This window comes from Manis pentadactyla, chromosome 14 (genome assembly GCF_030020395.1).
Source record: "Manis pentadactyla isolate mManPen7 chromosome 14, mManPen7.hap1, whole genome shotgun sequence".
NCBI classification, from domain to species: domain Eukaryota; kingdom Metazoa; phylum Chordata; class Mammalia; order Pholidota; family Manidae; genus Manis; species Manis pentadactyla.
In genome coordinates this window covers 58,946,626-58,965,105 of record NC_080032.1, presented here as the reverse complement: position 1 = coordinate 58,965,105, position 18,480 = coordinate 58,946,626, and the positions used below count along the sequence as shown (strand labels likewise).

Genomic DNA, 18,480 nt, shown 5'->3' with positions numbered 1-18,480 from the left:
GAAGCGGCTCTTACTATTAACCTAAATAAATGACCTCCAGAACCAAGGTGGAATCAGAGCTGGGAAAGAGATGAGAGAATGTGGGAGGCTCTGTGATGCCGGATAATCTGCATAACTTTCCTTCTGCTGATGAGAAAGGGAAACAATAAGATGTGTCACTTACCAAGTGATTTCTTGTCATGTTACTGTCTTTATTGAGCCTTTTTTTAATTTTGAGAGATGTTTGAAGAGAACAAAAATAAATTTTTATTTGATGTTTTTTTTTTTTCTTACTGAATGAGTTGAAAGAAAGGTACAGAGACTAGAGTCTTATGGCTGCAGCAGTATGTGCCTTGATGGTGACAGAGCTGATGTCAAGAAGCAAGGTTGGGAGGAGGAGTACAGGACTTGCTGAGGGCCCCGTTGTCTGGTTAATTTGTCCGAGTGAAGTTAGAGCTGTTACAGCTTTTGCCCTACTCTGATATGATTTTAGGAGTCTTATTTAGTGGTATGAGGAATTCTTTTGTAGCTTCCTGTTTCTTCTCTTTCTCCCTCTTCAATCCCCCCAAAACTAGTCAGAAAACCCTGCTTTGATCCCGGTACTTTGTGATTGAAGCAGCCTCAGTTGACTTCATATAATAAGTATAACTGGCAAAATAAGTAGGCTTAAGTACCTAATCCAGTGTAGAAAATGGTCTGTGATGGTTTTGATGAGTGCAAACTAATCTACAGCAGTTGATGTAAAATTCTAAATATTTAGTTTTAAATAATATGAACTATTTGAAATGGTAAAGCATGCTCCTTTACTGTCTCCAGATAGTTACTATGTGAATTGTCTGTGGCACACAGTACATGTCTAAATTTGGGGATGCTTGAATTCGTTAAACAAGGTGTAATATCCAAGTTAGAGCAGTTGAGTCTCTTTCGCTACTTAGTCTTTTTTCCCCAGACTGCCAGTTTAAATACTTCTCTTTCAAATAATGAAGCTAGAAAATTGATTAACTCCGAACAGTACAAATAATCTTCTCTTCTGTAATTTTTAATTAACTTGTTTTTGGCTCTATTTTGTGACCTTTCTCCTGTTTACTGTAAGAGTAGAAACAATTATAAGGAAAGTTAGCAAGAGAACAGGAGTTAAATGATAAGGATGTTTACCTTTTGGGGGCCAAGGAGACCCTGAATATTTCATTCTCTTATTTAAAAACAAAAATGGTTTGATCCTCAAAAGAAAGGAACTTCACTAAAAATGTAAGGACTAAAACTTACTACTAAACCTCTATGGTATGGTTTTCTAAACCTTGGCTGGTAATTTTTCTTAGCTGAGCCTTGATTGGCTTATCATTGAGTGTTCTTAGTGCTGAGCTCTTAATGAATTAAGTTGGACTCTAACTTTTACTATCATCACAAGAAAATATCTCATTATAATTCAGCCCAATTGCAGGTTTTTTTCTAATTCCTGACAGTTCATATTTTTATGTTCTCATATCTGATGATATGCTGATCCATATATCAGTTTTGTGAAGTCTCCTGAATATCTGCTTTTTATATTTCAGGTACATTTTAGAGTCCATGTATGTGATGTATTTGTGCTCTATTTTAATGTAACTCATACCAAAAGTTGTGTCCTTGTAGTAAAGGCCTTGTTATTTTAGCAGGTATTTTTCTCTTAGAAGCACTGTGGTGGTAGTCACTGTTTTCATTCTTCATTGCTTCAGTTATAATCCAGTTTTCTTCTGCTAGAGCCACACCTTTGGGTACTAGGAATAACTGTATTCCAAGATGGCTCCCCCAAGTCATCTTTACTCTTAGCGTCCATGCCCTTGTATAGTCCTTTCCCACGTTGCTTCAGGATTAGTCTGTGTGAACAATAGAAGATGTTAGAAGTGATGGTATGTGACTTCTGAAGCTGGATCATAAAATACGTTGACGCTTCTGCCTTACCCTCTTGGATCACTTTGAGGAAAGCCAGGCGCCATGTCATAATGACACTCGAGCAGCCCTGCGGAGAGGAACAGAGGCCTCTTGCCAATAGCAATCACCAACTTGCCAACCATGTAAGTGGAAGCAGAGGACCGAATCCTGGCTGACTGAATCTTGACTATAACCCCATGAGAGACACTGGAGGCAGAACTGTTTGGCTATGTTGCTTTTGAGTTCCTGACCCACAGAAACTCTGTGAGATAAAAAATGTTCACTGTTTTAAGCTGCTAAGTTTTGAGGTGACTTGTTTATATAACAATAAACACAAGCACTTTATATCATAGGTATTAGAGTGATCTGCCGTACACTTGAATTTTTTTTCCTTTAAATCCACAGTTAGGTTTTCTCTGTCTGCAGAAGAGTAAGTGCTTTTTAAATCTGTTTCATTAATGTTAAAACTCCAGTAATTTTCAGTGCTTAAGACTGGTAGAGCTTTTGGCATTGGTTGCCAAAGGGTTGCTCAGCTATGCAACTCGTATTTTTGTGCTAATAGGCTGTGAGTTAAGGAAAGAATTATGTATTTATTTAAAGCATGATGTACTGATAGCCTTTTAAAGATAAATTTCATATGTAAAAACTATTCTGTTGCAGTGTTCAGTAGAAATACAATGTGAGCGCTTTGAATTTGCTAATTTTCTAATAGTTTCATTAAAAAACTAAAATGAAACAGATTACATTAATTTTGATAATGTATTTTATTTAATTCCATATATTAAAAATGTTACCATTACAAAATATTAATTTTGATAATGTATTTTATTTAATTCCATATATTAAAAATGTTACCATTACAAAATATATTCAATGTGATGATCAATTTAATATTTACTTATTTTTGGTACTAAGTCTTTGAAATTTTGTGTGTATTTGCACATATCTCAATTTGGGCCAGCCACATCTTAAGTGCTCAGTAGCCAGTGACTGCCATATTGGACAGCGCAAATAATGTATTTAGCTGAAGAAGTTAAGATTTTATTCCAAGCTAGCAGCAAATGAGTTTCTCAAAAAAAACAGGAATGATTTTCTCAAACTTAAATGTGGCATGTTATACCATAACTTTAATCTCTATCTACACTTGGTTCCCATAAGTCATCTTTCTACTTTCTAGTGCCTCAGATCCTTCAAAACTGTGGAATATTTTAGGGATAGAAGGGATTAGGGATATGAAAAGTTCTATGTAGATTTTTTCCAGGATTACAGGCTCAGAATGGCATGAGTACTTCGTGATTTATCTTGAATACTGACAAATGTGGAAAGAGAAAGTGTATTTAAGAATATGAAAAATATTCAGGGCCTCAGCCTGTGCCTGGTGTAATCACTCACTGTTTAAGCCACCAAGAAGCACTTTCTAAGGGTTTCATCACATCCCTTTACTTCCTCAAGCCTGGGCCTGAGAGCAGAAATTATACCAACTCTGTTGTGTTTCATAATATCTGAAGTCCAGTACTTCACCAACTCAAATTTTATTGTGTCATACACATTCACAGAAGCTGGTTTTAACTGTCAGTTCTTCTACTGAAAATTTAGGCATTGAACAGTTGAGAGAGGTTTCTCTTTCTTCAAACTAGAATATACCAGTAAGCACAGTGTAGGTGAACAGTTTTGTCACTAGAATTCTGTGTCAAACTCTATCACCAAAATCTGTCACTACTATTTTTGCAGATATAAGAAGAAAGGTATTTGCACAAAAAAGCAGATGGGACAATTTTGAAAGCTCTTGGTGCTGTGTCTCAGCCTTCTGCTATTGAGATATTTTTGGTGTCTTTTAAATATTCAGAATAGCAGCAGAACTTAATGCAACATAGGATCCCTTTAAGAATGTTATTTGGAGTGTTCCATGGTTACATAAAGACTGGAAAGGAATTTTCATCATAATTTTGACCCACTCATGCAAATTGTTGGCATTAAGATATTCACAGGAGTTTTGAATAAAAAACTGACGAGCACAATGACTTGAAATTCATTTTTTTCCGTAAACTTTTTTTATGCCATTAATGCTATCTTAGATATATTTGTCCAGTCTGCTTTTCTCTTTCCACAGTAAATAGCCCGTGTATTTAGAATATCAGTAGCTGAAATACCACATTTACAAATGTTGAAGCTCCAGAAGTTCTTTATATTCTTATTTGCAGTGTGTGTTATTTTTTTAATGTATTTTGAATTTGACTTTTGATTTTTTTTTTTGGAGTATATCATTTACAAAGTAAAATAATACTACATGGCTTATGATAAATAATGATAGTCTTCTCCCTTATTTTTGTCTAACCTTAACTTAATTCCTGCTACCCTGAGACAGCCACCTTCACCTGTTTTGGTTTTTTCTTCTGCTGTTTACTTCCAACTTCCCAAATGACATTCTTATATTTTTGTTTTCTTATTTTTCTTATTTGAACATTAGTTATCTGTTGACTTCTTAATTGTGAATGATAAGAAATTCGCGTTTTTGCACAAGCCATCATACATACTTCTTCTTCCCATCTTTCCAATATAGTTATATCCAGTTTTGCATTATTGTGTCTAAGGCATATAGTACATTATGGTTATATTTCCTTTATTGTAGCTTTAGTTTTTCCAGGTGTTAACAATTATTTGGGGTTTTGTTTTTGTTTTATTAGCTGTTATCAATTTATTCTCAAATTCCTTTCTTGAACTGTAACATTCCTCTCGAAGTTTTTACTGTTGTGAAGTACATCATCCCTTACTAGTTAACCCCAACAATCTGTATACCCACTTTTTTTTCTTGGAAACATCTTTTCTTGAGTTTTTACCCTCTTTTCCAAACTGTTCTTTCTAGGCTTATTGTCACCCCGAGGTTCCCTTCACCATTTAATTGTGGTAGATACCCTCTTTTCTACATCCTATGTCTTCCTCTTTCTAGGTTCATTTCCTCAATCTGATAGGGCATGTCGCTGTTAGCTTCCTGAAAGTCTGATGCATGATAACCCTTTTCAGACCTTTCATTCTACACTCACATTGGATTGGCAGTTAGGATATAGAATTCTAGATCAGAAGTCATTTTTCCTTCAGCATTTTGAAGAGTTTGCCTCAGTTGTCTTCTATCTAGTTTCCTGCATTGCCCTTAAAAATTCCAGAGCCTTCCAATTTTTTATTCTTTGTGCAGATCATTTTTGGCCTTAGTAAAACTTTTTAAGATCTTTTCTCTAGTATTCTAAACTTAAAAAAAGAAGTACACATATATTATAATCTAAATACAGAAAAATGTATTTAATCAATGGAATGAGTGAGGACAGGAAACGATAATTATAAATACGACCTAGCAGTGTGTTCAGGATTCTGTATTTGTAGAACTGAAAGATTCTTCTCACTTCTGACATTGGCTCTATATTTTATTAAATAAAATAGATTCAAGGTGTAGTTCACTACAAAGGAAGCTTCCTTGCTTTACCTTAGCTGATACCTGTTGAGATTCTGAAAATGAAACTTGAGCCAAATTTTGCTCAGTGGATGGATTAGGTACTTACAAACTTGGCTGATGAATGTGATGGGGCATTTGCTGTCTTCATTCTCTTGCCCTGGTTTAATACTGTTTTCTTAGAGCTAGTGGTTCCACATTTAGTTTTTACACTGAGACATTATGCAACTTATAGTATTTAATGAATATTATTTAATAGTCCTCCTTTTTATTTGCAGTTTCACTTGGCTTTTCTTCTCTGTCCTTACTATGGAGAAATATTTTGAGCCAGGCTGTGCCATTAGGTCCAGAAAACTTTTCTTAAATAAATGGCCTTGTATACTGAGCTCATCAGGTTGACTCTGATTTTACTGCTAGTTTTTCAGAAACTTTGAGTATGAAAACCAGCATTGAACATCTGCATCATGACAAACTACTAATCATTCTCTCTCTAAAACAAGTTTTACTGATAAAGCCACAAAGCTATTTTTCAGCCCATATGGAAGTGCAAGTAAACCTCTTTGCTTGACATACGTTATTGGGAAGTTATTTGGGATACCTTTTACAGTCTCAGTTTAGGTTAGGATAACAAAAACCTCTCAGGAGATCCCCAAAAGACTGTTTAAGAGTGGAGAATGTAAGACACTGGACAAAAACAGAATACTGAGTTATTTGCAAGTGGCTGATAATGGGAAATATTACTGTTTCTTTTTGCTTACAGCAGTCTATAATTCAGTGTTCCATGTTACTACAAATAAAGTTATTCATTAGAGGATTTGAGAGGATGAACTAACTGATTGTTGTGTCCATTTCTGTCTACACAATCCTTCTGTTATACTGAATTTCTTTGAATTAAACTGCCTTGGCCTTTGTTTTTACTGGAATCATTCCTTGTCTCTGCTTGACATCCTCCTGGGAACCTTCAATGTCGTCTCCTCCTCATGGCACTTTTTAAAAATTTGAGACTAAATCAGAGTATTTTACAATATTTTCTCCAAGAATGAAAACTTTTTAAAAATGAACATAACATATATCACAAAAATGTGAATATTCTTTTCTCTAAATCTCATTTAATTTAAAAAATGAGAGAGAGCAAAAGATTTATCAACTCTGTATTAGGAAGGATATTAAGTAATCAATGCCTTTCCTTCAAAGTTGGAAGAAAAGCATGACTTATCTTTTTACAGATTTCAAGTTTGGATTTCTGAAGACAAAGTTGTCAAAAGTTCACTTTCATGTACAAAAGTGAACTATGATCTAATTAAATGAGAGTTGCCTAGATAAGAGACAAAATCCTTTGATATATTTTGCTGATAGGGGTATTCTAAAAGTTGGAGAATGGTTTAGCATATCTTGTTCTTTTTCATATATTAATAAGAGGCAGCACTTTATTCTAATCTTATGGTTCTGTAAAACTTAAAGAGGAAATTCTTACAGTGGCCTGATAAGTCCGATTCTTCTTTAGACTCTTGCTTCATTTAGTCTCCTTGTTTTAAGACTTCGCCTATCTCATGGTCTTCAAGTCCTGTAGGATTTTGTTTGTCTTTCTCATAGAAATCCATATTTACCTTCCTAGAAGTTACTTTTTAAACTTGTATAGAACTTCAGGGCTTGGCTAACTAAACTATTCATCCTTAGCCAGACCAGTCACTTAGAACCAGTTACCATTTTTGGTGTTCTCATGAGATTAAGAAAAACTTGGCTTTCTTAAAATCATTAAGAAATATCATCTTCTTTTGCATTTATTATTTTTTAATTAATGTGCTAATGATTGTCTATATGAATACTATAATCTCAAAGATCATGCTGTTTACTTAACTTTTTTTTAACGTAGGCTTAACTTTGCAGGCAAAGAGAATGTTTTGGTATTGAGTCTTTTTACTTAGGCTTCATGAAAGCTGACTTTAAGCCCAGTTTAGAGAGTAGTTTAAAAACAGCTTTGTTTTTTTAAATCATAAAGCCCTTGTTAATTATGCTGCCTAACACAGTTTTATTCTCTCTGTTACAGAGAACAAGTCCATCACAGGTTTCTCTTGCTTAACTAACTTGATGCTTTGCTCATCATAATATACTTCTTCAACCTCCTTTACTTCTTTTCTTCCCTTGTTTTTCTCTTTCCTCTGTGTAGATGCCTTTGTGGCCTGAATTTACCTCTGAAGGGAAGAATATTTAATAAGCAAATAGACCACCCTTTCTTGCTAAATAGGCTCTCCTTGTGTTAACTAATTAGTCTACTTCATCTAGTCTTCCATCGTTTTCCAGGACAGTCTCCGTAAGAAGGATGACAGGATTGAAGAGCTGGAAGAAGCACTAAGAGAAAGTGTACAGATAACTGCAGAGCGAGAAATGGTGCTGGCACAAGAGGAATCAGCCAGGACCCAAGCTGAGAAACAGGTCTGCAATTTATAATAGTTACTAGCAATGCTGTTGGTTAAACAAAAGGTAAAACCCAACCAGTTTAGTTTAGGTAAACTCTACATAATGTATGTGTATAGGGTTTCAAAGCACTTCATCAAACATGAGCATTTAGACTTAGATAAGATTTGAAATTTAGTTGTGTAAGAATTAATGCATGTTAATGCAGATGTCTCTGCATGAGCAATTTGGGACTGGTTTCATATCTGTTTATATAGTATATGCTCATATGTCTGGTGAGATGAAATGGAACTTGTATGCTTGTTACAAAACTGGGCACAAGCCTGCTTTCAGATTGGGTGGGACAACACGATTAGGACAGACTTTCTGAGTTAAAGATGTTAATTTTATATAGCAGATAGGTTGTTTATTTCATACCCTGCCTTGTACAAAAGAGCAGCTTAACAAGTTAAGATTAATAATGCGTATGAAGGACAAAGATACCACACCTGGGAGTTCCAGCTCAGTGTGTTTCAACCTGGAGGTTACTTATGACAGAGCTGTACTGTTGCTCTTCATGGTGTTAATTTTATATACTTTTTTACATCTTCTTAGAGGCCCACGTCCTTGCTTTTAACTTTTTATTAGGAGGAATAACTAAAGATGGGAGATGTGAATGGAAGAAACAGTTTGAACACTGAAGGCTCTAATCTCATTTCTCACTGTGAGAGTGTGATTTGAGTTTTTGAGTGTCCCTTAGAGAGTTTCATGACTTTTAATGTTTTCAGTTCCTGTTTCCTCTCCCTTTCTTTGTTGGAGAAATATAAATGCTAAACAGATAAAAAGAATTCAGTGAGAGGGTGGCAGGAGTTTTTCTGGGACTCCGTCTTGCTCAGACAACCAGTGCTCCAGTGAGTTAAGGTAGTTAGCAAGGTCGAAGGTGCCTTTTCAAAGCAGACATACCAGAGCAGGTACCATAAGGGAGACCCTGCATAACTCTTAGGTGCGAGGATGTGGTTTCTTTAGTGCCAGGTGTAGAAAGACAGACAAACTGACACTAGCAAAGTTGAAGGAAAATTGATATTTTCACAGAATGAGTGTCTTTCAGTGCCCTGTTCCTCGTTGGATGCCTGTCCCCTTCCTATTTGAATATTCCCTAGTGTGCAGTTAAATAGCACCGCTAGTGGAGAGCTTCAGAGAGAGAGGGTGGTACAGCCATCTTGATCTTACCTTTTTTACATTCTTTCCTTTATTGTCAGAATGTCCCCCATTTTTCTCTTTTTGTAAAGATTTCTTTGTGCTTGGGACTCATTAGTGACAGGTCTTAAACGTAAGAGATCATATCAAAATGTTTAGATGTCATTATGGTATATAGATTTCTGCTATGTGTTCTTAAGCTGTTGTGTGAACTGGTTATGATTGGCTTTTTTTAGGCAGATTCATATTTATTTACTTATAATTAATAGACTTTTTAGATCAGTTTTTTAGTTTACTGAAGAGTTGAACAGGAATTATGGAGTTCCCATGTACTCCTTCCTCCAGGTTTTCCCTCTTATTAACATTTTACATTGTTGTGATACACTGTCGAAATTGATGAGCCAATAGTGATACATTAACTAGTCCATAGTTTACATTAGGGTTCACTCTGTGTGTTGTACATTATACGAGTTTTGACAAATGTATGTCATATAACCACCATTACAGTATCATAGAGATGCTGCCCTAAACATCCCCTGAGCTCCACACATTGATCCCTCTTCCATCTCCTCTAACCCCTAATCTTTTTCGTGTCTCTACAGTTTTGCCTTTCCCAGATGTCCTATTGTTGGAATCATACCATATGGAGCCTTTTAGACTGGTGTCTTCCATTTAGCCTCTGCATTTAAGTTTCTTCTATGTCTTTTTGTAGCCTTATAGCTCTTTTGTTTTATCTCTGAATGTATTCCATTGTATGAATGTACCACAGTTTGTTCCTTCAACAATTGAAGAACATCTTGATTGCTTCTGATTTTTGGCAATTATGAATTCAGCTGTTAGAATCACTCATGTGCAGGTCTTTGTATGGACAAATACTTCAGCTAATTTAGGTAAATACCTGGGAGTGTGATTGCTGGATTGTATGGCAAGACTGTGATTAGCTTTGTAAGAAACTATGAAACTGTCTTCCAAAGTGGCTGTTTGTAATTTGCTTTTAATTGCATGCTTTTTTCTTTCTCTCTTTCCTGTTGATCTTTTTCCCACCATTCTGCTACTCACTGCCTATCTGAAGCTGTTGGGTGAAATATTGCATGAAACCAGTCATTTGGGCTTTAAGTGGTTTAAGGTATGAAGAAACTGCTTTTATGTTTGTACCTCTGAGGCCATATAACCTTCATCCACTGTCCCTTCTGCTCTCATCTGCTGTTCTTATTTCCATCTTTTTCTGTCTTCTGACCCCATTGTTAATTTTATCTATATGTATTAATTGTATGCACCAAGGTAATCTACAAATGTTCAATTGAAATATTGGTAAAGCTTTTTTTGGCTAGGGACATTATTCTTATTACCTTTCTCAGGTCCAAAAATTATCTGTCTCTTGCCTAAATTTAGTTTCTGAAAAGAACTAACTCCCTCTGATGGAATAGAAGGGTTACCTACATCTCTTGATTTCTCAAAGAGCAAAGATATGGTTTGAGAACCATTATATTTTATTAAAATAAAATGCAGAACCTTTTAAATTTTGAGCAGAGAAAAACTCTTAAAGCAAGCCATTTCTTGGTGCCTTTTCTATATTCTTACAGGATCCACTTACAGTTTTATTCCTCATGCCTGCTGCCCCATATTGGTCCACTGCTCAGAATTTAGAGAAACTGTATGATGATTAGTGAAAGAAGACAACCTCTCACCCGCGTCAACAAATGGAGACATGGAAGTGAATACTCCAGGGGGAAAGCCCAGTGGCTCCTTTCACCTTGGGTTTCTTGTTTTCCACATGGGTTTTCTTCTTCTGCAACTTCTCTCTGCTCAAGTTTCATGTTTTGTTGAGTGTGAGAGTCCATTTTCCTTAAAATGAGCATAGAGTAAAATTTGTACTCTGAAACAAGTCTTAGAATCGCCAGCAGGTAGGGAGTAATATCAATGTCCTTCAGCTCAGTAGTGCTGTGAACTTAAATTTTTGAAATGCTTTTTTTTTTTTGCACTGAAAAGAATGTTTTCACTGATATCTCTTGAGAGTAGGTTTATATTTTGAAGGAGCCATTTCCAACCAGATTGCTAACTAAGGTTTGAAAAATGCCTCTGAAGTAATAAGACTTTCTTGTGGCTCAATAAGCAGAATTTATATCTGTTCCTAAAGAATGTTTTTTAATGTTTTGAGCAATGATAAATAAATATCCTCTCAATATAACTAACATTCCCACTTTAATTCTTTTATTTTAAAAGATCATTTTTAATAGCGATACATGTTTCTTTCAAGTTGCCACTTTGGTGTTATTTGACTTGAATGTTAAATGTAAATTCTTGACCTAGAGGATCATAAGGTTTTACCTATAATTTGCTAAATAGTTAAAGGTAAATAGGCAGGCATTTTTTGGATTACATTTTTTAATTCTTTTTTCAGGTTTTAAGACTTTATTTGCATATTAAAAATTGCACATTCCAATATTTCAAATCATTTGAACCAAAAAAAGGGTACACTTGATTAAACTGCATTTTTTTACAGCCTGCAAGGCACCTTGAATTTTACTCTTGTCCCACCCAACTTCTTCCTTTCACATGTAAGTTCTTTTTCCTTCCCAGCCAGAAAGAGAGGCAGATGGAAGAGGTAGGCTTGGCCTCTTCTTTATCAGTAGTTCTAGATTCTTTAATGTGAAAGTGGGGAGCATTGTTTAAGCTTGATCCAGCCTCTTTGCATCTTACAAAGTTAAATAGCTGAAACAAGTAAAATAAGGAGGCAATGCCTGTGGGATGTACAGTGCATATTGGCAGCCCAGGCCTCCTTATGATTCACATGCTTGCTGTCTGGGTGTTTCTTTTGAAGGCAATGGGCTTTTCTCTTGCATTTCTATCTTCATTAGTTCCGACTTAAATGAATTTCTCAGTCTCAGCCATATTGCAGAGGAAGTGCAAGTGAGGCTCACTAGTGAGTGGAGTCTGGTCTGCACAGGCCATTGCCAAGTGTCCCATCCTTTTTATTCATAAAGGTTTGTAAAATGCTGTCTTGGCTGCAGATGTACCCAGTGAGTCAGATAGCTGTTACCACCAGGGTACCCCATACCTTTTCAGATGGGACAGTTGCTGCTGTTTGAAGCAGCACTGGTAACTGGGTAGCCCCTAGAAGACGATATGTTGTAACAAAGCTGTAATTGTACCCCTAGTCCTTCCCCACTGCCTTCTTTCTTTTAGCAGTTCCCAGAGTGGACAGTTTATTCTTTGGTCTTATAAACATAGTCCTTTACTGATCTAAATATGTATAATAAGTTATATTTCCCTCATTTTTTGATTAGTTGGCAGTGATGCTCAGAAAATGCAACAGTGATACTTATGGTACCTTCTCTACAAACATTTATTGAATACCTTGTATTTTTCCATATGCTACACACAGCACTGGAAATTGAAAGGTAACAGATAAAGCCTCTGCCTCAGGAAGTTCATAGTTATTGGGGAAAGACTGAAGGATGAACCTGTAATTATGGTTCATTTTGATTAGTACCATGACAGTGATCTGAATAGAGAGCTTTAGTGATAGAAGAAGGGCAGGCATGTAATCCAGATTGGAGAGGTCAAGAGAAGGCTTCCTGGAGGAAGGGTTAATGCATGAGTTGAGTCTTAAAAAGAAAGAATTGAGCAAAGAAGAGGTGAAAAGATATTTAGTGTATTGCATTTAGAGGACTCAGCCTAGGTAAAAGCTAGAAGCATCCAGGAAACTTTAAAGAGTGTGAGTAGCTAAGTTCAAGATAGGTATGAATAGTAAGATCTATGGGAGGCAGGGAGGGAGAAGTCGGGGAGAAGGAGAGGGAAATGCATGCAATCAGATCATGCAAAGCATGTTTAGTCTTATGTTATACTCTAAATTTTGATTATATTTAAGGCAGCAGAGAACCATGAAGCATTTTGAGCAGAGAACAGTATTTTTTTGTGAGTTTGCTTGATCATTCATTCATGCAGTAGGTCTTAATATTGAGTAGCAAGTGGTGCAGTATTCCTGGGTGATACACTGTGAGGAGCGAGGCAGCTGTGGTCTCTCCCCTAAGAGAGTTTAGGTCCACCGGGGAGCACAAACACTAACCTGACAAAATCTTTTAATTGCAAGCATCACATAGTGCTTTGTAAAGGATACGCACAGGTTTTCTTCACTAGGTAGTCATTTGGTGGAGTTTGGAAGTTTGCTCACCTGACAAGCAGCAAAGCCAAAAACTGACCTGAGGATGTAGTGAAAGAGGGTGGGTGGTTATTGCAGAGCACAGGCAAGGAGAATGGGTAGCTAATGCCCGAGGTGAGGTGCCGAACTTGACGTTGGCTTATAAGCAAGGGGTTTTAAAGACCTAATTACGGGAAAGGGTTACAGAGTATGTGATCAGCTCGTGCCCATTCTTCTGACTGATCAGTGATGAGGTGATGGGGGATTGTTTCAGGAGTCGTAACTATCAGTCTAATTGCTCCATCCTGTTTGGAGTCTACAGCTTGTTGTCAGGAGGTAACCCATCTGTGGAGGCTGAGTTCCTATTAAAACTTCTCAAGGATGTATGAGTCAAGAGTTTATCTGTAGCTTTGAAGAGGAACTAAGGACCCTGTGTCTGTTTGCTTTATCCTGATTTGCAAACTCCCATTTTCTTTAATCTCTAATAACCCAGTCTAATTCCCACTCTGGTTGAGGTACTTGGTCTTCTCTTTGTTAATGAGAAGTTGGAGGGGCTTCATCCAAAGGGGGCTCTTTGTGGTTTACAGTAGGACCTTTTTCACTGAGTGTTCACACAGGGTCCTCTGAGAAAGTACCATTTAACCTAGGTTGTGCAGGGTGAAACACCTGCTGGGTGAAGTGAGTGCTTAACAATAGGATGGTGGGAAGAACTGTACCTGTGTGAGAACCACTAGGATGCCTGGTGGGCGGGAGCAACACAAATTATGCAGGGCACTGTGTGAGGGGTGCAGAGAAGTTTGTGCTTTTGTAAGAGTGCTGGAGGCCACTAAGGAGGTTTAAGCAGAGCGTGACTTCTTTGGTTTTTGTTTTTAAAAGATGATTTTAGCTGCTGGTTGAATATGGATTCAGTGGGGCTAAGAGTGGAAGCAAGATCAGATGGGTTATTAGAGTGGCTTAGGCCAGAGGTTTTCAAACTGAGTTGCTCTCAGATACCAGGAAATGCATGACCTTTGCCCAGAGGGTGTGAGGGCACAGCTCCTCAGCTTCTGCACCTACTCTTTCCTCACGTGAGCTGTGCACACTCTCCTTTTTCAGTACCCTTTCCCACTTGTGCTTCCCTCGCAGCAGGCATGCTGGTCTTGGATCTTACTACTCTGTATTCCTCTGAGGAGAAAAAGCCTCTAGAATGACAACCAAGGCAGTAATTCCAAATATTAGAGTTAGGAAAATAGAAAAGTCAGGCTGTTGACAATTCTTTGCTTTCAACAGAATTAAAGGACAACCTAGTGATGTTGCCAGCTGAGAGATAATCATAAATGATTTTTGATTATGTGACTTGGGGCACATAATTCTGAAGGAGTGACATTGCTATAACAAAGCTTCTTTTCTATTCCTACCTACTAATTCACACAAAGGTTTGTTATGCCTGTGAAAGTGAAACATACCATAAAATTGATATGGAGCTCTGGAGCAATCAGTATTCATCAAGGGATATTTAAACTACTAAAAATAAAACTCCCCTTACTCTCATTAAGAGAAATATGTTTAATGATAAGATACATTTTAAGTAAAATTTTACTCTTCACATTTAATAGGGTTCCTCAAAATATCTAATATTTATATTAGGTTTGATTGATTGATTGTATGTTACTAATAATGGTAAATGTAACTCCAAAGGAACTTTTAAAAATAGAGTTATGAGCACAGGAAATTCTGTAAATATCAAATTTAAATTTATATATGTACTTTTAGTACATAAAAGTACAAGTGAGGATCTATACAAATTGTCCAGCATAAAATAAGTTACATTACGGAGAGAGGCGGAGCCAACATGGCAGCGTGAGTAGGACAGTGGGAATCTCCTCCCAAAAACATATATACTTTTGAAAATACAACAAACACAACTAGCCCTAAAAGAGAGACCAGAAGACGCAGGACAGTGGCCAGACTGCAGCTACACCAGCGAGAACCCAGCGACTGGTGAAAGGGGTAAGATACAAGCCCCGGCCCGGCGGGACCCGAGCGCCCATCCCCCCAGCTCCTGGCGGGAGAAGAATAGGCAGAGCGGGAGGGAGACGGAGCACAGGGCTGCCGAACACCCAGCCCCAGGCATCCGGGCCAGAGCGCAGACACAGTACGTGCCCAGGGGGCCCTGGATACTGGAGGAACAGGGAGTAAGACCTCTGAGTGGGTGCCGAAGCTGATGCCCCTGTGACAAAGAAAAGCGGGGGCTTTTTGAAAGTCTTAAAGGGACAGGGACTTAACAGCTTGACGGAAACAACCCAGGTCAGAGTACAGCAGCTGGAAATTACAGGGAAAACCGGGTGCACTAACCCCCTGGGAAACAGCTCTGAGACCCCTCACGGAGGCAAACAGTCAAGCAGCCCCCCCATCCATTACCCCACCGGGCGCTGCGAAAGCAGAGAAGCAGCCTGAGACAAATTCCGCCCACAGAAAGGGAAATTTCTCCCTTCCGGCCAGGCAAGACACAAAGACCCAGTCTACACGCAATTACCCAACAGAAGCCACTAGGGGTCGCAGTTGTCCCAGTAAAGAAAGGCCAGTAGCAAGTGAAAATTTTGGCCCTCCCAGCTGACAGTCAATAGCACCTGTCAACATGAAAAGGCAAAAAAATATGATCCAGACAAGACTAACCCAGACAGCTTCGGCATCTGCTACATCTTCCCCTGAGAAGGAATCTGGGGAGATAGATTTAGCCAGTCTTCCTGAAAAAGAATTCAAAACAAAAGTCATAACCATGCTGATGGACTTGCAGAGAAATATGCAAGAACTAAGGAAGGAGAATTCAGAAATAAAACAAGCTCTGGAAGGACTTCAAAACAGAATGGACGAGATGCAAGAGACCATTAATGGACTAGAAAACAGAGAACAGGAACGCAGAGAAGCTGATGCAGAGAGAGATAAAAGGATCTCCAGGAATGAAAGAATTTTAAGAGAGCTGAGTGATCAAATGAAAAGGAACAATATAAGAATCATAGGTATTCCAGAAGAAGTAGAGAGAGAAGAGGGGATAGAAAATGTCTTTGAAGAAATAATTGCTGAAAATTGCCCCAAACTAGGGGAAGAAATGGCCTCTCAGACCACAGAGGTACACAGAACTCCCATGACAAGGGATCCAAGGAGGGCAACACCAAGACACATAATAATTAAAATGGCAAAGATCAAAGACAAGGACAAAGTATTACAGGCAGCCAGAGAGAAAAAAAAGGTTACCTACAAAGGAAAACCCATCAGGCTATCATCAGACTTCTCAACAGAAACCCTACAGGCCAGAAGAGAATGGCATGATATACTTAATGCAATGAAACAGAAGGGCCTCGAACCAAGACTACTGTATCCAGCACGAATATCATTTAAATATGAAGGAGGGATTAAACAATTCCCAGACAAGCAAAAGTTGAGGGAATTTGCCTCCCACAAACCACCTCTACAGGGCATCCTACAGGGACTGCTCTAGATGGGAGCACTCCTAAAAAGAGCACAGAACAAAACACCCAACATATGAAGAAGGGAGGAGGAGGAATAAGAAGGGAGAGAAATAAAGAATCATCAGACTGTGTTTATAATAGCTCAACAAGCGAGTTAAGTTAGACAGTAAGATAGTAAAGAAGCTAACCCTAAACCTTTGGTAACCACAAACTTAAAGCCTGCAATGGCAATAAATTCATACCTTTCAATAATCACCCTAAATGTAAATGGACTGAATGCACCAATCAAAAGACACAGAGTAATAGAATGGATAAAAAAGCAAGATCCATCCATATGCTGCTTACAAGAGACCCACCTCAAACCCAAAGACGCGCACAGACTTAAAGTCAAGGGATGGAAAAAGATATTTCAAGCAAACAACAGAGAGAAGAAAGCAGGTGTTGCAATTCTGGTATCAGACAAAACAGACTTCAAAATAAAGAAAGTAACAAAAGACAAAGAAGGACATTACATAATGATAAAGGGCTCAGTCCATCAAGAGGATATAACCATTCTAAATATATATGCACCCAATACAGGAGCACCAACATACCTGAAACAAATATTAATAGAACTAAAGGAGGAAATAGAATGCAATGCATTCATTCTAGGAGACTTCAACACACCATTCACTCCAAAGGACAGATCCACCAGACAGAAAATAAGTAAGGACACAGAGGCACTGAACAACACATTAGAACAGATGGACCTAATAGACATCTACAGAACTCTACATCCAAAAGCAACAGGATACACATTCTTCTCAAGTGCACATGGAACATTCTCCAGAATAGACCACATACTAGGACACAAAAAGAGCCTCAGTAAATTCCAAAAGATTGAAACCCTACCAACCATCTTTTCAGACCACAAAGGCATTAAACTAGAAATAAACTGTTCAAAGAAAGCAAAAAGGCTCACAAACACATGGAGGCTAAACAACACGCTCCTAAATAATCAATGGATCAATGACCAAATCAAAATGGAGATCCAGCAATATATGGAAACAAATGACAACAACAACACAAAGCCCCAACTTCTGTGGGACACAGCAAAAGCAGTCTTAACAGGAAAGGATATAGCAATCCAAGCATATTTAAAAAAGGAAGAGCAATCCCAAATGAACGGTCTAATGACACAATTATCGAAATTGGAAAAAGAACAACAAGTGAGGCCTAAGGTCAGCAGAAGGAGGGACATAATAAAGATCAGAGAAGAAATAAATAAAATTGAGAAGAATAAAACAATAGCAAAAATCAATGAAACCAAGAGCTGGTTCTTCGAGAAAATAAACAAAATAGATAAGCCTCTAGCCAGACTTATTAAGAGGAAAAGAGTCAACACAAATCAACAGTATCAGAAATGAGAAAGGAAAAATCACGACGGACCCCGCAGAAATACAAAGAATTATTAGAGAATACTATGAAAACCTATATGCTAACAAGCTGGGAAACCTAGGAGAAATGGACAACTTCCTAGAAAAATACAACCTTCCAAGACTGACCCAAAAAGAAACAGAAAATCTAAACAGACCAATTACCAGCAACGAAATTGAAGCGGTAATCCAAAAACTACCAAAGAACAAAACCCCCGGGCCAGATGGATTTACCTCGGAATTTTATCAGACATACAGAGAAGACATAATACCCATTCTCCTTAAAGTTTTCCAAGAAATAGAAGAGGAGGGGATACTCCCAAACTCATTCTATGAAGCTAACATCACCCTAATACCAAAACCAGGCAAAGACACCACCAAAAAAGAAAACTACAGACCAATATCCCTGATGAACGTAGACGCAAAAATACTCAACAAAATTTTAGCAAACCGAATTCAAAAATACATCAAAACCATCCTACACCATGACCAAGTGGGATTCATCCCAGGGATGCAAGGATGGCACAACATTAGAAAGTCCATCAATATCAT

The 18,480-nt window shown here is 37.7% G+C and overlaps 1 protein-coding gene across 15 annotated transcripts in view; it reads left to right on the top strand.

Moving 5' to 3' along the window:
- The window catches only part of ERC1 (ELKS/RAB6-interacting/CAST family member 1), a 730,429-nt gene that overhangs the window by 370,272 nt on the left and 341,677 nt on the right, over nucleotides 1-18,480 (top strand). For 10 of the 15 annotated variants that reach the window (XM_057492541.1, XM_057492537.1, XM_057492536.1 and 7 more), the window contains one exon: nucleotides 7,634-7,765. The exons of 4 other annotated variants lie outside the window; for them this stretch is intronic. In XM_057492541.1, the coding sequence (XP_057348524.1) occupies nucleotides 7,634-7,765 (132 nt within the window). Of the gene's footprint in view, nucleotides 1-7,633; nucleotides 7,766-10,506; nucleotides 11,393-18,480 lie in introns of those variants that run through there. One more of the 15 variants, XM_057492542.1, reaches the window with a different exon arrangement.